General features: G+C 38.9%; 1 protein-coding gene across 2 annotated transcripts in view; it reads right to left on the reverse strand.

Annotated features, from left to right (window-relative positions):
* Nucleotides 1-1,194: 1,194 nt before the first annotated feature.
* TRPC4 (transient receptor potential cation channel subfamily C member 4) overlaps nucleotides 1,195-26,755 on the reverse strand; it is a 325,733-nt gene continuing 300,172 nt past the window's right edge. For both annotated transcript variants that reach the window (XM_082247790.1, XM_082247791.1), the window contains exons 9-11: nucleotides 21,792-21,833; nucleotides 4,613-4,702; nucleotides 1,195-1,921 (exon numbers count right to left, since the gene is read on the reverse strand). In XM_082247790.1, coding sequence (XP_082103916.1) covers nucleotides 1,238-1,921; nucleotides 4,613-4,702; nucleotides 21,792-21,833 — 816 coding nt within the window. In that variant the 3' untranslated portion in view covers nucleotides 1,195-1,237. The remainder of the gene's footprint in view (nucleotides 1,922-4,612; nucleotides 4,703-21,791; nucleotides 21,834-26,755) is intronic.

A 26,755-nucleotide genomic window follows, 5' to 3' on the forward strand; every position in this document is an offset into this window, starting at 1 on the left:
ACATCATATGGCAAAAAAAGGACTAATACGCATGATGTGATATCAAATTATTATGATTTCATTTGTCAACATACCTTGTGTCCACTGACATATTTCTGCCACAGGGGTCATAATGGCAAATGACTTGAGAAACTCCTCCAAGATCAGGAATGGCTTATAAATAAAATCCCCAAATGAATACAACAGACCTTTGCAACCAGTGTCAAAAAGATTTGGGCTTGTGTCGGTGACATCAGTATGAGATGCTTCTAAGATCATTCAGAATTCATGGACAGGTGCAGATGATCCCCTTCTGACCCGCTTTTATCCTGCTTCAAGCAGGTTTTGTGTTCCCATTGACTTGCATGGGAATGCAAACCCACCTGAAGCAAATAAAAGGCTGTCAACAGGACACCAGCTGCTCACCTGGACACCAAACTCCAAGAGTTGCAGAAAAAAAGAAAAGTCATTCACACTCTGTATTTCTACCTCTTTTTCTTGTACAAGTGGGGTTTTCTACTCCCTGCAAAAATAAGATTTAAGTCTGTGTCACTGAAATGGTCCTATATGTGCAACTCCAACAGTGGATGTAACCCATTAATTGTCCATACAAGAGTAATTTAAAATGCTTTCATTTTGGATGCTCTCTTCTCCACAGGACACAAAGCTACAGCATGACAGTTGCATGAAGGAAGAGCTCTAATTTGAGAATTAAGTTTACCTTTAACATCCAGAAGGTTTTGTTCAATACATAACAAACAAATGTGTTCTTGGTTTCCCTGAGCAGGTATGACTTATTGAATGTAATGTTTATACTGTATATATATATATATATATATATATATATATATATATATATATATATATATATATTGTTAGGGTAGTATATATTAGCAAGAATAATGTATTTAATGAATATAAAAATTACCAATACCTATGTCTGGGAAAAAATAAAATGTACGCCAAGTGCTTTTGATATGATTATTTTGCATAGTCTAACATGATATAAATGTTGGGTGGATTATTGCAAACAACACATACATGTAAAATACCTTGATTACTTAGTATCAGATGTATATCCTTTTAGCCAAGCATACCATTCATCCCTATAATGTATTTCAATCCCTGTATATGATTGAGTGTATATTGAGCTTTCATGCCTAAATTGGCAGTATGTTGACTGGGTTCGCAAAGGAATATTCAAACATTCCAAAATGCACTGATAAAATATATATTTCATATATACATCAAATGAAAATCACAGTCTTGTTATGGAATCTTCGTCTTCTGCAGGTGTTTCTGCTTGTGTGTTATTTATTTCTGAATTAACATCTTTGTCTATATTGGGTTCAACCTTGTCTGTTGGACTGTCATTTACAAAACTTTCAGAAGGCTGTAGTGGTAGACATTCCAAGGTATCTTGGGTATCTTCTGTTACTGTACATTGTTCATTCAAAGTATTTACATTTAACTCACAGTTCGGGTCTAGATCTTTGACTGTGTCAAATGTTTTTTCACTAGGATTGGATATGAGTTCTTCTGGAACTTCCTCCGAAACAGAGTAAATTTTGTTAGAGCTCTGTTCCATGCTGTTAGGTTTTGGAAGTCTATGAAAAAGCCCAAAGCTTTTTATGTCTTTGGCAAACTGAATTCTCTTTGGCTTCTCTTTGGCAGTCTCGGAAGCCAGGGTGGCAGATCCATTACTTATGTTATGCTTTTCAGCAGCTATCTCTGCTGTTCTGGGATGGATCATTGTGGTGATGTCAAAGAAGCTGAAATTGCTTTTTTGCGTTCGACTTTTCTTTTCCTTGGGCCGACTCTTCTCCTCTGCCTCTGAGATATCTGAGCTGTTGCTCACCTTAGTATTATTAAGATTTAGTTTGTTTCCCTTTAACAAACCCAAAACCTCAAAACGGAAGCTTGAAATGTCTTGTTTCAATTCCTTTAATAAAACAAAGTTGGCAGCAATAAGGAAACAAAAAAATAATTAACAAAAAAAAAAATAATAAGCAAATCAAAAAACAAAAATATATACGGTAGGTTTCAGCATGTTCACCCTGTGTTGCTACTCACTTTCACTGGAACATATTTTTCTTCTTTGAGTGTCGCAATCTTTGAATGCCTTGAAGAGATTGCTTTTTCATTTAACAGCGTTGACATACAGGTGTCACAGCCATCTTCTGTTTGTAGATGTGAGCACCAGGTATCCCTCAATAAAGAATGTCTAACTCATTAGCCATTTGCCAGTGCTGTACAGCAGGAGAGTTTATTGTTTACATGATGTATGAACTTTTTTGATTACTAAATCAATAGAGTTGCAAAAAAATTTGTAGGGATATCAAGGATCCAAAGAATAGAATATCGCTTGTGCTAGAGGGATGCTCAGTAATCACTTTTACAAACAGGAGCTGACTCCTAAGGAGCATAGTAACTGGATCTCCTGACAAATTATCACTTGTATGGGATCCATCACATCCAGGACCTACAGCCAATTTTCATCCTTTGGAGCACTATAGACATAACTTGGGACTGAAATATGATGCAGGCATGGGGGGGATTGGCAAGGGATGCATATGTTCTCTAGGACAGCACTAATAAGATATGTTAAACCACAGGTCCTGGGGGCACACAGTAAGTGACACATATTGGACAATATGCACCTTTAGCTTTACTTACAATTCTACTTCCTCCTCTCCTCTTCCTTTCTCTGTTAGGGTCCCCCAAGGCTCTGTTCTTGGACCCCTCCTATTTTCAATCTACACCTCCTCTTTTGGTCAGCTGATAGCCTCCCACGGCTTCCAATACCATCTCTACGCTGACAATACCCAAATCTATTTATCCACCCCTTAGCTGTCTCCTCACGTATCACTAATTTACTATCAGATATATCAGTCTGGATGTCACGCCACTTCCTCAAACTCAATCTATCCAAAACTGAACTTATAGTTTTTCCTCCACCACGTGCCCCTTCCCCCATTTTCTCTGTCAATGTCGATGGCACAACTATCAGCCCTTCCCCGCATGCCAAGGTCCTAGGTGTTGTCCTGGACTCTGAACTCTCCTTAAAGCCCCACATCCAATCACTGTCCAAATCTTGCTACCTCAACCTCTGCAACATCTCCAAAATACGCCCCTTTCTAACCAATGACACAATAAAGCTCCTAGTTTAGTCCCTGGTCATCTCGCGCCTCGACTACTGCAATTCCCTTCTCATTGGCTTACCTCTACACAGGCTATCCCGATTCAATCCATCATGAACGCTGCTGCCAGACTCATCCACCTTACCAATCGCTTAGTGTCCGCTACTCCTCTCTGTCAAGCCCTCCACTGGCTTCCCCTCACCCAACTAATTAAATTAAAAATACTAACAATATCTTACAAAGCCATCCACAGTTTAGCCCCCAGCTACATTACTAGCCTAGTCTCAAAATACAAACCTAATCACTCTCTTTGTTCCTCTCAAAACCTTCTGCTCTCTAGCTTCCTCGTCACCTCCTCCAATGCTCGCCTCCAGGACTTTTCCAGAGCCTCTCCAATCCTATGGAACTCCCTACCCCAATCTGTCTGATTATCTCATACTCTATTAGCTTTTAGACAATCCCTGAAAACCCTCCTCTTCAGAGAAGCCTATCCTACCCAAACCTAACAAATATACTTCCATTTTCTCCATCAGCCCATCCCCCACAGTTATTGCCTTTTCTTTCACTTGACCCTCTCTTCTAGATTGTAAGCTCTAACGAGCAGGGCCCTCTAATTCCTCCTGTATTGAATTGTATTTTAACTGTATTGTCTTCCCTCACATTGTAAAGCGCTACTCAAACTGTTGGCGCTATATAAATCCTGTATAATAATAATAATATTAATAATCATAATAATAATAATAATATTTGAGGTCTTGAGGGCACACAGTTAATGACACATATTGGACACATTCAGACCTACATTTAACAGGGGAATCTTCTAGCACTAACTTTCTTTGTGACTCAAAGGTGTAATTTGACTTCATGCTGGAGCCACAAAGAAGGCTGATGCCGGAAGATGTGAGTTATGTTATAATAAACCATGACCTTTTAGGACACCCAAATTTTACTATGCATACAAATCAATAAGGCACCATGGCTCGTATTGCAGGGTACGCTTTCTTTAGCCTTTAAAACAAATCTGTCTCTACCATTAAAGGGTCAGTTGGTTACATTTGCTCTCAGGGCCACCAAAGGCTCTCCATCGTCCCTTGAATGATTAGGGTAAAGGAATTAAGATTCGTATACTAGCCACTGGTCCTGAAGTTAATCAGACTGGGAATTTCAGCCATATAGACTGGCTGTCAGGCTCATATGAATGCATATTATAGACACACATCAAAAGTTTTGCATACTAAATACTTTTCTTTTAGTATTAGTTATATATTCACCTGGATCATAAATAGGACGTGAGCATTGATAATACAAAAACATAACCTCTTTCACTAATTCACTAGCTCACTAATTAATAGATGCTTTCACTGCATTTTGCAGTAAGTTCTACAATACTCTGATTTTCCTACTTATGTTACACCTGACAGTGTCCTAATTTACTGTTACTAATTAGTTTTTTGTGCCTACCAATGCATCCATAAACCTACAAAGTATCTTACCTTGAAGTTTTCTTCTGTTAGTCCTTCTTCTTTCTTGGCATCTCTGATCATTGCTGCAACATATCTCTTCACAAGGTTCCTCATCACCTCCTGACATTACAACAAAGGAATTATCACAGTTCAGCATTAGTGTGTAAAGGGGTAAAAAAATAAAAAAGGATCTAATACATGAATGTAACTTTAATATTTAAAGGATTTGAAAGGGATGGATTTATTTGGAAGCTAACTTTTCCAAGCTAAATTTAGTTTTATAACTATTACAAGAGAATAGCAACTCCAACCAAAGCTGATATTTCAGATTTGAGTACAAAGTGGAGGTTTAAATCCATGCTTTTGTATATTTTTAAAAGACTCTCTTGGTAAAATTGTTGTGCTATTAGCTCTGCATTTTATCTTTTCCACAAGGAATTTGGAAATGATATGCCTTTCACTGAACATAAAAAAAATGTTCAGTGAAAGGCATCCAAAAAGAAATTGAAAGTAAAGTGTAAAAAATACCTTACACCAAGAGCACTTGCCTAGACAAGGGTTACATTGGCTTTTTTGTGGGATAGTGGGAAAGCTGAAGTTCCCAGGCCCCATGTTTCCATGTCCTGTATAGTGCTGGAGCATCTTCTTGTATTATTTGAGATCCTCAGCTTTCCCTAGATCTTGTGATGAGGCCCAGTATCAGAAGTCGTGCCTACACAAATTGGTCTGGAACCTAAGTGTAAGGGGAGTATTTGTTAGGTTTTACTATCAATTTTTTTTAATACTCTTCTGTAATGACCAAATTCCATGATGTTCTGATAGGCAAAGTAATGATGATGAAACAGAGTGTTTCCCACCCCCTTCTTACCTCTTGCACATTCCTATTGACCACTTCAAGTAGGCTTTGCATACCATACAATTCTATGGGAATGCAAAACCTACTATAGAAGGTCAAATGCAAATCAGAAGAAAGTCAACTGTTAGCATTTTAAGCTGATATTGAACTGATGCTATCAACGCAAGCTCAATTTTTTTTTTTTTTTTTTTTTGTAAATTAAGTTGCGCTAAGTGTGATAAATGGAGATGTAAAGTCCATAAAGTCCCAATAGTAAATGATGATGACAAAATCCTAGATGTAATCCTGGACCAGACTCCCTTAAGGGTATAGGCTTACCAGATTCAGGTAAGAGAAAAGCAGATGCTCAATGAATCTTGTCACCTTGATAGAAGATCCAGGCCCACGTGAGCGGTAGACTCAATGGTCATTGGATCATGAAAAAAATGTAAAATACGCAATAGCGTAAAACCCAACAAATAGGTAAATATCACCAATGTGACTTGAGAATAACGTGTGTAAAAATTAGACCACCACCAAAGATTCTTATTATCAGTGGGCAAGTGTATATTAAAGAAAATGGTGTGTGTTAAATACCCCTTACCAAATATAAATAAGGGTAGGTGTATATAAACCAATAAATAATTCCAGCTGAAGTTGCCTCTTACCAGACGACTATAATGGATGTGCCAAAGTGAAAAAAACAATGATGAAAGATAGGTGTAGAACCATCACCAGCTAGATGAGCCTCTTACCATGTGAACGAAATCAAAATGTGTAAAATCAGATTCCAATAAGACACCAAGATTCAGTACCGAAAAGGAACCAGTAGGGGTCACCTCTTACCAGATCTTTAGATCAACCACGCTTGTATGATATTAATTGGTTGGGGGTCCGGCAACAGACTCGAGCAACTGATCCTCAGATGTTCCCAATGTTCACCATTCAAAAAGAGAGAGAGAGGCTCCCATAGCGTAAAACAGTAAAATTTATTCCAAAAATAAAAGCAAGAACACTCACAGAAACCAGGATGGAATGAGCAATTGTATACAGCCGCCGGCCGAACGGCTTCGCTCGCCCGCACTCTCTGGTCGCGATCGGATGACGTCAGTACGCCGTGCCCTGACGACGTTTCGTCACAGATGACGTTTTCAAAGGTGCGGACGGCGTACTGACGCCATCTATTTATGCGGGGAGGTAAACAGAGACCGGAAGCGAACGAGCACCGCTCCGCCATCTTGGATGGGGGAAACCAAGAACGGGACGGAAACTCATTCAATATCCAGAGATTGATACCTAAAAAACTATGTATGAAAACAGCATTGAAAGTTTCACATAACCCGCAAATTAATTATACTAAACACATGCTAGTTAACATAATCAAATGTCGAATGGTATACATAAATAACCACATAAATGGATCGAGTATGCCGCCATCTAGAGGTTATGAATAAGTATTGCCAAGCTAAACATCATAGTCACAATATAGCCACAATATCACAATATAGTCACAATAGGACAAGCACTCTTTTTAACCCTCACAATATTATAAAATTATGGAGGGAAAAATTATTGACATTGGTGAGATTTCATCTTATGTCCATTTTTAAGTACAGTAAAACTCAAACATCTGTTGGTTGAAAAACTTAATCTATATGACTATCAATTGGATAAACCAGAACTGTGTAGGGCAATTAAGATACCTCAGATATTAACACTTGCATGCTAATTACATAAATTTGATACTGTTCTCTGACTGTAACAATAAAAAATATTAAAAATATTATAAATAAGAAGGGGAAAAACTAATTAGTTAAAAAAAGGAAAAAGAGAACCCTAATGGAATTGGATTGACTAAGCATTATTTATAAACGCGTTTACCTCAATATCGACATTGAGTCCAAACGGTACATAAGTTTTGACCCGGTGAATCCAGGTCATCTCTAGCTTTGAGATTCCTCTAACTAGAGGTTCACCTCTCCAGTGGGGTACAAATTTATCTATCCCAAGAAATAAGGTATTTCTGGGATTTTTATTGTGGACAAGGGCATAATGTTTGGACACTGAATGCTTAGGAAAACCTTTGAGTATATTTGATATATGTTCATTCAGTCTTACTTGTAGCGGTCTTTTGGTACGTCCTATGTATTGAAGCCCGCATGGGCACTGGAGTAGATAAACAATGCCAGTGCTCATGCAGGAGATAAATGGCTTAATGGCATGAACTCTGCCTGTACTGGTAGATTTGAATTCTTTAACTGTTCTACATTTGTTGGAACTGAAAGAACAGACTCGGCATCTGTTGCATTTGTAGAATCCAGTTAGCTGACTTAAAAAGGTGGGTTTGGGAGCAGGTGGTTCTAAAATATTAGGTGCCACTTTGTCCCTCAAAGTGGGAGCCCCTTTGAATACCACACGTGGTTTGTCAGGCAGGGTACTGCCCAAAATTGGGTCATTGCCAAGAATATGCCAATGACGACCAACTATATTTTTAACACTCATATGTTGGGTTGAGAAAGGGGTAACAAAAGGTAAATCAAATGAGGGGTCTTTGTTATCTACTCTGGACACATTGTTCAATAGTTGCGTTCTATTCAATCTGCTAACCTCCAAAAGGGTTGCATCAAGAAACGTTTTACTATATCCCTTGTCCAGGAACCTTTTAGTGAGAACAAGAGCCTGAGATTGAAACTCCTGAAATTCACTACAATTACGCCTAATACGTAGGTATTGGCCTTTGGGTATAGCCCTCAGCCATGGTGCGTAATGACAGCTATCGACAGGAATATATGAATTCCTGTCGGTTGTTTTAAAATATGTACATGTCGAGAATTGACCATCCTTGATGCTGATGGTGAGGTCAAGGAAATTGACAGAAGACTGGCTACATTCATAATTTAACTGAATACCCCGATCATTAGAGTTTAAGTGTTCCAAAAAAGCTATTAAGTCACTGTGGTGGCCATCCCAGAGGAGGAGCACATCATCTATATACCTAGCCCAAAGCAGTATCTGCGGCCTGCGATGGGAATAGATGACGTGCTCCTCCCACTGGGCCATAAATAAGTTGGCAAGTGACGGGGCATATTTAGCGCCCATGGCCACCCCAGTGACCTGTTGGTAAAATTGCCCATTGTACCAAAAGTAATTATGGTGAGTGGCGAACTCCAGTAGTTCCATAATAAAGGATATCTGAATTGTTGGTAAGTCAGAATCCCTATTAAGGTACATGTTGACTGCATTTAACCCCACATTATGTGGAATAATTGTATAAAGAGAGGAGACATCGGCAGTGACCATCCAAAGATGGTCACTGGGAGTCAAACCCATTAGGAGGCTAATGACGTGTCTCGTATCTTTAATATATGAAGGTGTGGTTTGCACCAATGGCTGCAAATAAGAGTCAATGTACTTCCCCACCCGGGACGTCACAGAGTCGATGCCACTGACAATGGGACGACCCGGGGGGGAAGTCAGACTCTTATGCAATTTAGGTAAGTAATAGATAACCGGAGTGCGAGGGCACTTAGGGATCAAGAATGCTTTTTCTTTTTTGTTTATTATATTTTGATTATATCCTCTCTCCACAATGCCCTCCAAAGTCTTTTTATAAGAAATCTTAGGGTCCTTGGAGAGTGGAACATAAGTTTGATTGTCACCCAAGATACGTTGCATCTCTCGGTTATAATCACTGCGATCAAGTACAACGATCCCACCCCCCTTGTCTGCTGGTCTGATGACCAAATCCTTATTTTCACACAAGGAATCTAATCCTGTTTGTAGGCCAGCAGACAAGGAGGTATTGTGCAGTTTGATCTTGTCAAGATCTCTTAGTACAACATCCCTAAAAACTTTTAATGCTGGAGCTAGGGATCCCGGAGGATTAAATAGTGAAGCATTTGAGAGCCCGGAGTGTTGAATTTCTGAGCTAGTCAAACGATTCTCTTTAATAGGGTTGCTTAATATATATCTTTTAATATTAAGCTTCCTCACAAACTTGTGGACATCCATGTAAGTGTGAAATTTGTCCAGGCGTTTCGGAGGAGCATATTTCAAACCCTTATCTAGTAAAAGTTTTTCAGATTCTGTTAAAACTACCTTACTGAGGTTAAAGACCCCTGCCCCAGCTAAGTTTTTACTTTTTTTAGATTGGATGCGCCTGCCTCCTCTACTTCCTCTTGAGGTTCGGCGGGGCGCTTGGTTCCTTGTGTGGCCCTGGGAAAACCCCAACCTGGATAGCTTTGGCCAGTGGAACTGTGGGGGGTTATGTTATCTGAAACAATCTCCCTAGGGGGCTGAGGTGCACCCTGATTGGGGAGGGGTTGGTTATCATTGGGACCCTCATTGTCTTTTAAAGGGTAAAATCTATTTTGCAATGGGACATTATACTGATAACTGTCCTGTCTAATATCGGATCTGTTTTGCCAGTTAGACTCTCTAATTGGACCCCTACCTCGACCTGCAGGTGGATCATACCAATGCACATCTGATCTGGAAGGGCTATGGTCATACCCGCCATAAGGAGGACGTTGATAACCATAATCCGAACCATGATCCCTATAATGATGAGGAGGTTCTGGGTAGTTATAAGGCCCCCTTCTCCACTGAGGAGTATTGGGGTAACCGGATGGATGGATATAATCTCCTTGATGGTAATTTGGAGTATTACCTTGATTTCGCCCACCATGTTGCCAGTTGGTATTATGACCTTGATTGTTAAACACATTGGTAGGCTTAGGTTGATTATGAGGTTGTTTACCCTTTTTGGGGTTCGGACCCCTGTGGGGTGATTTGTAAGAAGGGCGTCTAGTATTCTGATGGGGACCCTTCTTTTGTGATTTTTTTGTGTTATTTGCTGTTTGTAAGGGGATAGGTATGGCTCTATTGGTTTGAGCCGTAGAAATCTCCATAACCTCTTCATCAGGATTTAATTCCGCCATCAGCCGTTTTTGCCATTCAAAAACGCTACTCGAGTGATAATCCTGGAGATCCCTATTGAACTTCTTGCGTTTTTTAATTTTCTGATCCCTTTCTTCTTTTTCAAGATTTTTCAAGAGATCAGCTGAGGAAGATTTGTACTCCTCACCTTCCTTATAGGGTGCTAATTTCTCTTTGACTAGTTTGATTTCGTCATCGAGTCTGGAAAGTTTGGCACTCTTTCTACCTGATAGAAAACGCAAGAAGTTCACCCCTGCCTCATTGAAGTATTTATACCAATCCTCCAACTCGACCTCTCCAAGTTGGGGACTTACTTCCCACCTGAGGCTCCTGGGAACCATAGTCTTCTTGATATATGTATCCAAGAAGGCTATGTCCCATTGAGTATGAATTTCTGTTACAAGTAAATTCTTAAGCCTCATGAAGAGCCCACTCACATCTGTTTCCTCAGTAGAGAGGACCTCAAAGACTCCATCTGTATTGAGTGACCTGGAGGCTCGGTATTCAAAAATATCCATTGTTATATGAATATAACTAAAAGCTGCAGTTAAAGGTCGAAAGAAAGAATAGTATATAGAGGGGGATTAACCGCGCTTAAAGAAAATAATATTGAACAGCAGCAACTTCAAGTGTGACCACACCCTGTAGAATATTTGTAAATTAAGTTGCGCTAAGTGTGATAAATGGAGATGTAAAGTCCATAAAGTCCCAATAGTAAATGATGATGACAAAATCCTAGATGTAATCCTGGACCAGACTCCCTTAAGGGTATAGGCTTACCAGATTCAGGTAAGAGAAAAGCAGATGCTCAATGAATCTTGTCACCTTGATAGAAGATCCAGGCCCACGTGAGCGGTAGACTCAATGGTCATTGGATCATGAAAAAAATGTAAAATACGCAATAGCGTAAAACCCAACAAATAGGTAAATATCACCAATGTGACTTGAGAATAACGTGTGTAAAAATTAGACCACCACCAAAGATTCTTATTATCAGTGGGCAAGTGTATATTAAAGAAAATGGTGTGTGTTAAATACCCCTTACCAAATATAAATAAGGGTAGGTGTATATAAACCAATAAATAATTCCAGCTGAAGTTGCCTCTTACCAGACGACTATAATGGATGTGCCAAAGTGAAAAAAACAATGATGAAAGATAGGTGTAGAACCATCACCAGCTAGATGAGCCTCTTACCATGTGAACGAAATCAAAATGTGTAAAATCAGATTCCAATAAGACACCAAGATTCAGTACCGAAAAGGAACCAGTAGGGGTCACCTCTTACCAGATCTTTAGATCAACCACGCTTGTATGATATTAATTGGTTGGGGGTCCGGCAACAGACTCGAGCAACTGATCCTCAGATGTTCCCAATGTTCACCATTCAAAAAGAGAGAGAGAGGCTCCCATAGCGTAAAACAGTAAAATTTATTCCAAAAATAAAAGCAAGAACACTCACAGAAACCAGGATGGAATGAGCAATTGTATACAGCCGCCGGCCGAACGGCTTCGCTCGCCCGCACTCTCTGGTCGCGATCGGATGACGTCAGTACGCCGTGCCCTGACGACGTTTCGTCACAGATGACGTTTTCAAAGGTGCGGACGGCGTACTGACGCCATCTATTTATGCGGGGAGGTAAACAGAGACCGGAAGCGAACGAGCACCGCTCCGCCATCTTGGATGGGGGAAACCAAGAACGGGACGGAAACTCATTCAATATCCAGAGATTGATACCTAAAAAACTATGTATGAAAACAGCATTGAAAGTTTCACATAACCCGCAAATTAATTATACTAAACACATGCTAGTTAACATAATCAAATGTCGAATGGTATACATAAATAACCACATAAATGGATCGCCACTCACCATAATTACTTTTGGTACAATGGGCAATTTTACCAACAGGTCACTGGGGTGGCCATGGGCGCTAAATATGCCCCGTCACTTGCCAACTTATTTATGGCCCAGTGGGAGGAGCACGTCATCTATTCCCATCGCAGGCCGCAGATACTGCTTTGGGCTAGGTATATAGATGATGTGCTCCTCCTCTGGGATGGCCACCACAGTGACTTAATAGCTTTTTTGGAACACTTAAACTCTAATGATCGGGGTATTCAGTTAAATTATGAATGTAGCCAGTCTTCTGTCAATTTCCTTGACCTCACCATCAGCATCAAGGATGGTCAATTCTCGACATGTACATATTTTAAAACAACCGACAGGAATTCATATATTCCTGTCGATAGCTGTCATTACGCACCATGGCTGAGGGCTATACCCAAAGGCCAATACCTACGTATTAGGCGTAATTGTAGTGAATTTCAGGAGTTTCAATCTCAGGCTCTTGTTCTCACTAAAAGGTTCCTGGACAAGGGATATAGTAAAACGTTTCTTGATGCAACCCTTTTGGAGGTTAGCAGATTGAATAGAACGCAACTATTGAACAATGTGTCCAGAGTAGATAACAAAGACCCCTCATTTGATTTACCTTTTGTTACCCCTTTCTCAACCCAACATATGAGTGTTAAAAATATAGTTGGTCGTCATTGGCATATTCTTGGCAATGACCCAATTTTGGGCAGTACCCTGCCTGACAAACCACGTGTGGTATTCAAAGGGGCTCCCACTTTGAGGGACAAAGTGGCACCTAATATTTTAGAACCACCTGCTCCCAAACCCACCTTTTTAAGTCAGCTAACTGGATTCTACAAATGCAACAGATGCCGAGTCTGTTCTTTCAGTTCCAACAAATGTAGAACAGTTAAAGAATTCAAATCTACCAGTACAGGCAGAGTTCATGCCATTAAGCCATTTATCTCCTGCATGAGCACTGGCATTGTTTATCTACTCCAGTGCCCATGCGGGCTTCAATACATAGGACGTACCAAAAGACCGCTACAAGTAAGACTGAATGAACATATATCAAATATACTCAAAGGTTTTCCTAAGCATTCAGTGTCCAAACATTATGCCCTTGTCCACAATAAAAATCCCAGAAATACCTTATTTCTTGGGATAGATAAATTTGTACCCCACTGGAGAGGTGAACCTCTAGTTAGAGGAATCTCAAAGCTAGAGATGACCTGGATTCACCGGGTCAAAACTTATGTACCGTTTGGACTCAATGTCGATATTGAGGTAAACGCGTTTATAAATAATGCTTAGTCAATCCAATTCCATTAGGGTTCTCTTTTTCCTTTTTTTAACTAATTAGTTTTTCCCCTTCTTATTTATAATATTTTTAATATTTTTTATTGTTACAGTCAGAGAACAGTATCAAATTTATGTAATTAGCATGCAAGTGTTAATATCTGAGGTATCTTAATTGCCCTACACAGTTCTGGTTTATCCAATTGATAGTCATATAGATTAAGTTTTTCAACCAACAGATGTTTGAGTTTTACTGTACTTAAAAATGGACATAAGATGAAATCTCACCAATGTCAATAATTTTTCCCTCCATAATTTTATAATATTGTGAGGGTTAAAAAGAGTGCTTGTCCTATTGTGACTATATTGTGATATTGTGGCTATATTGTGACTATGATGTTTAGCTTGGCAATACTTATTCATAACCTCTAGATGGCGGCATACTCGATCCATTTATGTGGTTATTTATGTATACCATTCGACATTTGATTATGTTAACTAGCATGTGTTTAGTATAATTAATTTGCGGGTTATGTGAAACTTTCAATGCTGTTTTCATACATAGTTTTTTAGGTATCAATCTCTGGATATTGAATGAGTTTCCGTCCCGTTCTTGGTTTCCCCCATCCAAGATGGCGGAGCGGTGCTCGTTCGCTTCCGGTCTCTGTTTACCTCCCCGCATAAATAGATGGCGTCAGTACGCCGTCCGCACCTTTGAAAACGTCATCTGTGACGAAACGTCGTCAGGGCACGGCGTACTGACGTCATCCGATCGCGACCAGAGAGTGCGGGCGAGCGAAGCCGTTCGGCCGGCGGCTGTATACAATTGCTCATTCCATCCTGGTTTCTGTGAGTGTTCTTGCTTTTATTTTTGGAATAAATTTTACTGTTTTACGCTATGGGAGCCTCTCTCTCTCTTTTTGAATGGTGAACATTGGGAACATCTGAGGATCAGTTGCTCGAGTCTGTTGCCGGACCCCCAACCAATTAATATCATACAAGCGTGGTTGATCTAAAGATCTGGTAAGAGGTGACCCCTACTGGTTCCTTTTCGGTACTGAATCTTGGTGTCTTATTGGAATCTGATTTTACACATTTTGATTTCGTTCACATGGTAAGAGGCTCATCTAGCTGGTGATGGTTCTACACCTATCTTTCATCATTGTTTTTTTCACTTTGGCACATCCATTATAGTCGTCTGGTAAGAGGCAACTTCAGCTGGAATTATTTATTGGTTTATATACACCTACCCTTATTTATATTTGGTAAGGGGTATTTAACACACACCATTTTCTTTAATATACACTTGCCCACTGATAATAAGAATCTTTGGTGGTGGTCTAATTTTTACACACGTTATTCTCAAGTCACATTGGTGATATTTACCTATTTGTTGGGTTTTACGCTATTGCGTATTTTACATTTTTTTCATGATCCAATGACCATTGAGTCTACCGCTCACGTGGGCCTGGATCTTCTATCAAGGTGACAAGATTCATTGAGCATCTGCTTTTCTCTTACCTGAATCTGGTAAGCCTATACCCTTAAGGGAGTCTGGTCCAGGATTACATCTAGGATTTTGTCATCATCATTTACTATTGGGACTTTATGGACTTTACATCTCCATTTATCACACTTAGCGCAACTTAATTTACAAATATTCTACAGGGTGTGGTCACACTTGAAGTTGCTGCTGTTCAATATTATTTTCTTTAAGCGCGGTTAATCCCCCTCTATATACTATTCTTTCTTTCGACCTTTAACTGCAGCTTTTAGTTATATTCATATAACAATGGATATTTTTGAATACCGAGCCTCCAGGTCACTCAATACAGATGGAGTCTTTGAGGTCCTCTCTACTGAGGAAACAGATGTGAGTGGGCTCTTCATGAGGCTTAAGAATTTACTTGTAACAGAAATTCATACTCAATGGGACATAGCCTTCTTGGATACATATATCAAGAAGACTATGGTTCCCAGGAGCCTCAGGTGGGAAGTAAGTCCCCAACTTGGAGAGGTCGAGTTGGAGGATTGGTATAAATACTTCAATGAGGCAGGGGTGAACTTCTTGCGTTTTCTATCAGGTAGAAAGAGTGCCAAACTTTCCAGACTCGATGACGAAATCAAACTAGTCAAAGAGAAATTAGCACCCTATAAGGAAGGTGAGGAGTACAAATCTTCCTCAGCTGATCTCTTGAAAAATCTTGAAAAAGAAGAAAGGGATCAGAAAATTAAAAAACGCAAGAAGTTCAATAGGGATCTCCAGGATTATCACTCGAGTAGCGTTTTTGAATGGCAAAAACGGCTGATGGCGGAATTAAATCCTGATGAAGAGGTTATGGAGATTTCTACGGCTCAAACCAATAGAGCCATACCTATCCCCTTACAAACAGCAAATAACACAAAAAAATCACAAAAGAAGGGTCCCCATCAGAATACTAGACGCCCTTCTTACAAATCACCCCACAGGGGTCCGAACCCCAAAAAGGGTAAACAACCTCATAATCAACCTAAGCCTACCAATGTGTTTAACAATCAAGGTCATAATACCAACTGGCAACATGGTGGGCGAAATCAAGGTAATACTCCAAATTACCATCAAGGAGATTATATCCATCCATCCGGTTACCCCAATACTCCTCAGTGGAGAAGGGGGCCTTATAACTACCCAGAACCTCCTCATCATTATAGGGATCATGGTTCGGATTATGGTTATCAACGTCCTCCTTATGGCGGGTATGACCATAGCCCTTCCAGATCAGATGTGCATTGGTATGATCCACCTGCAGGTCGAGGTAGGGGTCCAATTAGAGAGTCTAACTGGCAAAACAGATCCGATATTAGACAGGACAGTTATCAGTATAATGTCCCATTGCAAAATAGATTTTACCCTTTAAAAGACAATGAGGGTCCCAATGATAACCAACCCCTCCCCAATCAGGGTGCACCTCAGCCCCCTAGGGAGATTGTTTCAGATAACATAACCCCCCACAGTTCCACTGGCCAAAGCTATCCAGGTTGGGGTTTTCCCAGGGCCACACAAGGAACCAAGCGCCCCGCCGAACCTCAAGAGGAAGTAGAGGAGGCAGGCGCATCCAATCTAAAAAAAGTAAAAACTTAGCTGGGGCAGGGGTCTTTAACCTCAGTAAGGTAGTTTTAACAGAATCTGAAAAACTTTTACTAGATAAGGGTTTGAAATATGCTCCTCCGAAACGCCTGGACAAATTTCACACTTACATGGATGTCCACAAGTTTGTGAGGAAGCTTAATATTAAAAGATATATATTAAGCAACCCTATTAAAGAGAATCGTTTGACTAGCTCAGAAATTCAACACTCCGGGCTCTCAAATGCTTCACTATTTAATCCTCCGGGATCCCTAGCTCCAGCATTAAAAGTTTTTAGGGATGTTGTACTAAGAGATCTTGACAAGATCAAACTGCACAATACCTCCTTGTCTGCTGGCCTACAAACAGGATTAGATTCCTTGTGTGAAAATAAGGATTTGGTCATCAGACCAGCAGACAAGGGGGGTGGGATCGTTGTACTTGATCGCAGTGATTATAACCGAGAGATGCAACGTATCTTGGGTGACAATCAAACTTATGTTCCACTCTCCAAGGACCCTAAGATTTCTTATAAAAAGACTTTGGAGGGCATTGTGGAGAGAGGATATAATCAAAATATAATAAACAAAAAAGAAAAAGCATTCTTGATCCCTAAGTGCCCTCGCACTCCGGTTATCTATTACTTACCTAAATTGCATAAGAGTCTGACTTCCCCCCCGGGTCGTCCCATTGTCAGTGGCATCGACTCTGTGACGTCCCGGGTGGGGAAGTACATTGACTCTTATTTGCAGCCATTGGTGCAAACCACACCTTCATATATTAAAGATACGAGACACGTCATTAGCCTCCTAATGGGTTTGACTCCCAGTGACCATCTTTGGATGGTCACTGCCGATGTCTCCTCTCTTTATACAATTATTCCACATAATGTGGGGTTAAATGCAGTCAACATGTACCTTAATAGGGATTCTGACTTACCAACAATTCAGATATCCTTTATTATGGAACTACTGGAGTTCGCCACTCACCATAATTACTTTTGGTACAATGGGCAATTTTACCAACAGGTCACTGGGGTGGCCATGGGCGCTAAATATGCCCCGTCACTTGCCAACTTATTTATGGCCCAGTGGGAGGAGCACGTCATCTATTCCCATCGCAGGCCGCAGATACTGCTTTGGGCTAGGTATATAGATGATGTGCTCCTCCTCTGGGATGGCCACCACAGTGACTTAATAGCTTTTTTGGAACACTTAAACTCTAATGATCGGGGTATTCAGTTAAATTATGAATGTAGCCAGTCTTCTGTCAATTTCCTTGACCTCACCATCAGCATCAAGGATGGTCAATTCTCGACATGTACATATTTTAAAACAACCGACAGGAATTCATATATTCCTGTCGATAGCTGTCATTACGCACCATGGCTGAGGGCTATACCCAAAGGCCAATACCTACGTATTAGGCGTAATTGTAGTGAATTTCAGGAGTTTCAATCTCAGGCTCTTGTTCTCACTAAAAGGTTCCTGGACAAGGGATATAGTAAAACGTTTCTTGATGCAACCCTTTTGGAGGTTAGCAGATTGAATAGAACGCAACTATTGAACAATGTGTCCAGAGTAGATAACAAAGACCCCTCATTTGATTTACCTTTTGTTACCCCTTTCTCAACCCAACATATGAGTGTTAAAAATATAGTTGGTCGTCATTGGCATATTCTTGGCAATGACCCAATTTTGGGCAGTACCCTGCCTGACAAACCACGTGTGGTATTCAAAGGGGCTCCCACTTTGAGGGACAAAGTGGCACCTAATATTTTAGAACCACCTGCTCCCAAACCCACCTTTTTAAGTCAGCTAACTGGATTCTACAAATGCAACAGATGCCGAGTCTGTTCTTTCAGTTCCAACAAATGTAGAACAGTTAAAGAATTCAAATCTACCAGTACAGGCAGAGTTCATGCCATTAAGCCATTTATCTCCTGCATGAGCACTGGCATTGTTTATCTACTCCAGTGCCCATGCGGGCTTCAATACATAGGACGTACCAAAAGACCGCTACAAGTAAGACTGAATGAACATATATCAAATATACTCAAAGGTTTTCCTAAGCATTCAGTGTCCAAACATTATGCCCTTGTCCACAATAAAAATCCCAGAAATACCTTATTTCTTGGGATAGATAAATTTGTACCCCACTGGAGAGGTGAACCTCTAGTTAGAGGAATCTCAAAGCTAGAGATGACCTGGATTCACCGGGTCAAAACTTATGTACCGTTTGGACTCAATGTCGATATTGAGGTAAACGCGTTTATAAATAATGCTTAGTCAATCCAATTCCATTAGGGTTCTCTTTTTCCTTTTTTTAACTAATTAGTTTTTCCCCTTCTTATTTATAATATTTTTAATATTTTTTATTGTTACAGTCAGAGAACAGTATCAAATTTATGTAATTAGCATGCAAGTGTTAATATCTGAGGTATCTTAATTGCCCTACACAGTTCTGGTTTATCCAATTGATAGTCATATAGATTAAGTTTTTCAACCAACAGATGTTTGAGTTTTACTGTACTTAAAAATGGACATAAGATGAAATCTCACCAATGTCAATAATTTTTCCCTCCATAATTTTATAATATTGTGAGGGTTAAAAAGAGTGCTTGTCCTATTGTGACTATATTGTGATATTGTGGCTATATTGTGACTATGATGTTTAGCTTGGCAATACTTATTCATAACCTCTAGATGGCGGCATACTCGATCCATTTATGTGGTTATTTATGTATACCATTCGACATTTGATTATGTTAACTAGCATGTGTTTAGTATAATTAATTTGCGGGTTATGTGAAACTTTCAATGCTGTTTTCATACATAGTTTTTTAGGTATCAATCTCTGGATATTGAATGAGTTTCCGTCCCGTTCTTGGTTTCCCCCATCCAAGATGGCGGAGCGGTGCTCGTTCGCTTCCGGTCTCTGTTTACCTCCCCGCATAAATAGATGGCGTCAGTACGCCGTCCGCACCTTTGAAAACGTCATCTGTGACGAAACGTCGTCAGGGCACGGCGTACTGACGTCATCCGATCGCGACCAGAGAGTGCGGGCGAGCGAAGCCGTTCGGCCGGCGGCTGTATACAATTGCTCATTCCATCCTGGTTTCTGTGAGTGTTCTTGCTTTTATTTTTGGAATAAATTTTACTGTTTTACGCTATGGGAGCCTCTCTCTCTCTTTTTGAATGGTGAACATTGGGAACATCTGAGGATCAGTTGCTCGAGTCTGTTGCCGGACCCCCAACCAATTAATATCATACAAGCGTGGTTGATCTAAAGATCTGGTAAGAGGTGACCCCTACTGGTTCCTTTTCGGTACTGAATCTTGGTGTCTTATTGGAATCTGATTTTACACATTTTGATTTCGTTCACATGGTAAGAGGCTCATCTAGCTGGTGATGGTTCTACACCTATCTTTCATCATTGTTTTTTTCACTTTGGCACATCCATTATAGTCGTCTGGTAAGAGGCAACTTCAGCTGGAATTATTTATTGGTTTATATACACCTACCCTTATTTATATTTGGTAAGGGGTATTTAACACACACCATTTTCTTTAATATACACTTGCCCACTGATAATAAGAATCTTTGGTGGTGGTCTAATTTTTACACACGTTATTCTCAAGTCACATTGGTGATATTTACCTATTTGTTGGGTTTTACGCTATTGCGTATTTTACATTTTTTTCATGATCCAATGACCATTGAGTCTACCGCTCACGTGGGCCTGGATCTTCTATCAAGGTGACAAGATTCATTGAGCATCTGCTTTTCTCTTACCTGAATCTGGTAAGCCTATACCCTTAAGGGAGTCTGGTCCAGGATTACATCTAGGATTTTGTCATCATCATTTACTATTGGGACTTTATGGACTTTACATCTCCATTTATCACACTTAGCGCAACTTAATTTACAAATATTCTACAGGGTGTGGTCACACTTGAAGTTGCTGCTGTTCAATATTATTTTCTTTAAGCGCGGTTAATCCCCCTCTATAACGCAAGCTCAATGCCTATCCACATAGGTTCTTAGGCACAGCGCGCTTCCAGCACAGAGTCAGGGGTCTCACTGGGAGCCCCGGGACCTGTACTAACAATCGGTACCCGGATTTCCTGGTCCCGGGTCAACTGATCGCTGTAATATCCTCTGATTGGCTATCACGTGATCACTTTGAAGCCCCCCTCTGTGTTTCCCAATTTGTGAATGGAGAGGAAAGATACATTGTACCTTTCTCTCCTTGCAGAGAGAGATAAACTCTAAAGGTATAAAGTGTTAAAAAAAAGAAGAATAAAAATTAAAATAAGAAATAAAGAAAAAAACCTAGATCAAGTTTTGATCTAGATCAGTACCAGGGTTAGTGTTTGGATAAGGTAAGAGTCAAAGATTAAGGTCAGGGTCAAAGGCCAGGTCAACGGTCATAGTCAGTATATTTTGGCCAGAATTTTATTTAAGAAAGACAGCATTTTAAAATTAGTATCAGTGTCAGTTAGTGTCAGTGTGTTTTAGGTAAAAAAAAAAAAAAAGCAAAATGCGCAATATTGTTTCTGGGCTCTACTACGGGTGCAAATAACAAAAAATCATACACCTTATGTGACATCACTGCAATCACCAGGAGCAGGAAAATTTGTTTGGGTTGTTCTTGTAGATTATGGTGATAACAAGAATTATACAGTACAGATAAATAAAAAATAAAAAAAAAATAAGATTTATTTTTACTATTTTGAAACACTTTTACTTTGATAATAAAAAAAAGAAAAATCTGGAGATATAAATTACCATTTACCATCAATTGAAAGCCCAATTTGTCTTGAAAATAACGAGGTATACTCCACCTGGATGCGCAAAGTGGTCGTGATGATATGTATGGTTTTACTAACACATGTCAAAGTTGCAAAATTCTGCTTAAGCATTAACATTTGTTTTACAATTAAGGGTTAAACTGCCCCAAAGTGTCAAAGCTTTGCCTGTCAGAATGGCTTTAGTCATGACAAGAAGGCTTGGGTGGCTGTTGCTTGTATATAGAGATACAGCTGTTTTTGATTTTGTGCCCCAATCTTGTAAATATCTTGATTGATTTCTATGGGAATGTGTCAACACTGGTAATTATTGTATACAGGTTTGTATTGGTTATACAGTAACGGGATGTAAGAAGAAAATACCTGATATTGATTATGTCTTCGGAAATTGTCAGCTGCTCTTCTCTGGAAAGAAACATACAAAAACGATATTTTAAATATTAAGAGAAACTGTTATAATGTTTGGAGCATGTGATATGTGCATATCTGTAGACTCAAGCACCAATAATACAGTCACACCTACCAACAAGAAGTCAATCGGACGTGCAGAAAGGAAGCAGTTCTTAACAATAGCACACTGTCCCAAACTGCCAATCTTCCAAATCTGGCATCTCCCCAGATGAGCTGGTCTGTCAGATAATTGGTAGAGGACTAGTGCCAATCTCTGTAGGATGTTCATCCTCAAGTACGGAGAGATATATTATGGTTGCTATCGCTGACCCTCTCAAAAACCCTAGCTGCCTATATGCATTCAAGACTTTCTTAGTCACTAAACTAGAATAAGAATTTAGCAAATTAAAGCAGTATTAAACCCAAAAGCAAACATTTATGATATTGCAGCTTACCTGTTCTCAGATGTGGTGGTTGTATCTGTTTTGTTTTTTAGGCTTTCTTTCTTCTATTTTCATCTGGTAATCCTACCAGTAATTCTGTTGTTTTTTAAAAGAACAAGCTCTCTTGCAGATGTACAGTCATCAACTTTTATTCATGTATAACCTTTATCCCAAAAGGAAATAAAAACTGTTTGCTGTAACTACTTATAAAGTTTTAGCAGAGCTTGGCTTCAATTTGGTATTGCATCTAATTCTACTAGCACATCTGAGGCTGGGTTCACACATGTCCGGCTGCAATTTGCAGTCTGGAGTCCTGTCAATTTCTGTTCACTAGTTCAGGTAGGATTCAGGTGCCAATTTTTGCCTGAAGTCGCACCTAAAAAGGACCCAAAAATACACAGGACCCTTTTTAAAAACCGCACCGGACATGTGTGAGTCCATTGAGAGCCAGTGGCTATCACCTGTTATGCGAATTGGATGTTGTTAAAAAACACATCCAATTCTCATATATGTGAACCCAGCCTAACACTCTCCTTCCCCCAGACAAACAATGCTGCTGTCCAAAGGTGTCTCTGTTGCTCCTTCATCCAGAGTAGGGGCACATCTAATGATTGGTAAGCTGCAATATATTACATTTTTGGTTTTGTGTTTAGTTCAGCTTTAAATATTAACTCTTTCTCTTTTTGTAATTTGTTCTTTTTTTTTTATTATTGCAAATGTAAGTACCTAAATCTGACTTGGTATCAGCTTTTTGCAGTCAATGTACAACAGAGCTCAAGCTGGGAGAGGAAGAAGCAGCACAGGGGGCCAATCAGTTATGCTGCAGTGCAAGAAATATGATAATATGAATTGAAAGTGGGGTGACTGAGAGATAAGCTTATCAGTCCAATGCCTACTGATCAGTTAGAAGCTGGGACAAGACCTGTAAGAGTTACTTAACTGCAGCAGTGGAAAGTCTGGTCTAATGCACTGTCAGCAAGGACAGAAATGCAAATCCTTTGGCATGTAAAAAAAATAATTCCCATATATGTTTTCCATCTACGTATTTAGCTATTTGATTGGAGTTCAGCTTTAATTTAGTTAGAAGTCAAAACTCAAAGTCAAAAAAATGGAATATGTGTTAGAGTCTGGGCACTAAACATCAAAGAGCACTATCATTTCCCTTAATTAATATAATATAAATGAAGTGCAGCACAATAATTATATGGAAACACTCATATGTATATGTAAACACTCATAAATAAAAATAAACCCACAAAAATAAACCAAAATAAAACAAGACAAAAAAAAAACTAAAGAATTGTTTTCAAAAGTCCTTAAAATATCTCCCAATCAAAAACTCAGATGTGTCCTGTGAACCACCACCTAAAAGTGAAAAGTGAAATGCCCCATCACCTCCAGAGTCAGACCCCACTACAGAGTCTCATTCGCCTCTACTCAGCTCCTGGTAACTCCTGGTCTACTGAAGAAGCCCAATTCGAAGGTGTAATGTGTATGGGTGGGAGGAGCTGAGCCCATGAGATCACAAAGCTGCTTTCCGTACATCAGCAGTGAGACAAGAGTATTGATTGCTTATTTTTCAATATATTACTTTGTAAGTGTTTTTAATCCCTGGTGTATTGTAAATAAAAGTTTTTTAACAATAGAAAGTACTGTGGTTCTCCTTATATTTTCTGTCATGTGCTAACAACTGAGGATCAAGTAGGAGGGAACAATAAGAGCACTCTGAACTGAAACCAGGAGGAGTGTTGCTGAATTGTTTACAGGATGAGTGGAGTAAAGGCAAATGAGACTCTGTAGTGGGGTCTGATTCTGGAGGTGATGGGACATTTCCCTTTTAGGTTGTGGTCCATAGGACACATCTGAGAAGACATATGTATTGTCACTTTTGTATCACACATTTTTTCATTTTTTTTGCCTTGTTTTATTTTGATATTTATGTATGAGTTTTTACATATAATTAATTGTACCGCACTGAATGTATACTATATGTCATATGTGATGGGTTAGTGGAAACAGTTGCAGTGCGTTAACGGCATTTTTTAGCCTTGGTTATTAGGCACTAGCACATTTTTTTTTTGTGTTGGTGATTGTGCTGGTTGTATAAAACTATTTTCATTTCCCTCAATTGTTCTGATTTCTACCCTAAAATACCTTTTAACTCTGTGATAAATAGCCTTGCAAGTCACTTTCTTTCCTCAACTGACAATGCTTACACATTGACGATAGCATTTCAACTAGCCTTGTCACTCTTCTAGATGCAACCCTTTGCTCCACTCCTGAAGGAATCAAAGGATGTGTAGCAGATGACCCCCCCCCTCCCCCCCCCCCCCCACACACACAGGAAAGTGATGTATAAGTAATGCTTCACCCACATGCCTATACCAGAAGCCATCTGAAAATGTAGGCCACATTCCCTATAGGCACTAGCATATGTGTGTATTTTTATACATGAAAAAATAAATTTTAAAAAAGTCCCAGTGGTTTTATTTTTAACAGTTTTAGTTTCAAAAGTAGTACTTATGTCTAAAGGGACTCCAAGTATATGCAAGTATGCATATTATAATTTCCAGTGTCTATTTAATCAAATCAGTTAGCCATATTAGTTACACCCTAACTTATCACTGAATCCTCCTTACTTAATCAAATTAACAAAATACTAAATCAGCAAATTCACCTAGTTAATTATCTGTAGAAAAATTATAAAACAAATTAAACTATAAATTATTCAACTAATCTTCTAATGGAAAAAGAAACTGGCCAATTAGTCACATAAACGTAGATAACTCAATAAAATAAATGAGCAAATAATTAGCATACATTTCTGTTTGTTGAAATGCTAATTATTTCCAATAGCTATCAACTTCCCCATGTTATTAATCAAAATATTATTTACTCACAAGACTGGCCAAAATCTCCCCCCGGGCCCCCATAATTATTTTAGAGGATCAATATTCCACATTTGGTGGACTTGCCTTCTCTCACCATAGTTACTATTTGAGTAGTTACTATTTCAATGAATGCCCGCAAGGCCCTCTCACACAAATTAATTACTGATGTACCCAAACACTTTCAGACATCTTTTACATATTTTTGGTCATTAAAATATCTAACGCTAAGGCCTGGAAGTCACCAGTGGTCGATAATGTCACAATGAAAAATAAAATTTACTGGATCATTCCAGGCGGGGTTGGAGGGAATCATTGGGCAGGGAGCTCACTTTATTCTTTTTCTAGTTGTTTCTTTTTCTTTTTCAGTAACTTTGGCTGCTAACGCTCCTTCCAATACTATTTGAATATTGGAAGATCGATGTAACTAAGATCTTATTATGAAACTTGTGTCTGAATGATACTGAATCTACAATGCCACCCTTAGGATAATAACCAGTTCTGGCTATATAGTAAGTTTTCTACTGTATACTCTTCTCGCAAAACTGGTTGTTAGCTTCAGACTCAGGCCTAGCCACTTGGCCTAGCCAGTTCGATTTGATGGCCTTTCCTTTTACTTTAAGTACATACTGCACATTCATATTGCGCCTTTAATACAAGTGTTGAGTTCTGTGTAGAAAAAAATTCAAAGACTTCTGTATGTATGACCTTTTATTGAGAACAAAAATCAATAAAAATCATTGAATTACAAATATAATCTACCTAAATGCTGTCTGACAGAATCTAAAGGTAACTGGGGTTCTAAAAATAATTTCATTTTTTACAAACTAATTAATTTATTTTTTCATACCAGCTGTCTCTTATAAAACAAGAGTGGTTTATCAGCTTTTCTACATATCAATGCAGGGCAAAATACAGCACTAGTATATTTCATGAGACTAATTTACTATATTAATATTGATGCTTGCATCATAAATTCTTCCTATATACAGTATACCATATACATGAACTATAACTCAATCCATCCATCCATCATAGATAACATTTTACCTTATATTTTATTGAATTTTATTGATCTGTTCCAGCCACACTAATACTTCTAATCCACACACATTTTACAAATACATTTTACTGCTGCTAATTGCAGGACCTGTGGATATAACACTATACTAAAATGGTTTATACAGTATATACTGTACAAAAACCATGGCTGTGCATTTGGTAATTAATTGATACAGTTAAAATCTCACCTTTACCAGATTGGATAGTCCATATTTCTTTAACCTCACCAAGAATTTCTACTAGGTTCAAAGACAACAAAGTACCTAGCAAAATTTGTATGATTTTTTTATGAGTTAATTGAAATTAATTTATTCTATTATTATAAATAATTTATTTAAATCCAAATAATTTTTATATTAAATTGCATCTCTCATTAAATAAACCTTTTTCACCTTTAAATTTTTACATTAACAATACCAAGTATGAATAGGTATAATCCATAAACAAAAACTTGGACTTGTCAAACACCTCTGCCCTTCCTGAAAAAAACAAGAGCAACTACTCTCTGAATACATTAATAATTAGAGGGAGAGGATAGGGATGA

The sequence above is a fragment of the Pelophylax lessonae genome, assembly GCF_965119305.1.
Source record: "Pelophylax lessonae genome assembly, chromosome: 2".
NCBI lineage: Eukaryota > Metazoa > Chordata > Amphibia > Anura > Ranidae > Pelophylax > Pelophylax lessonae.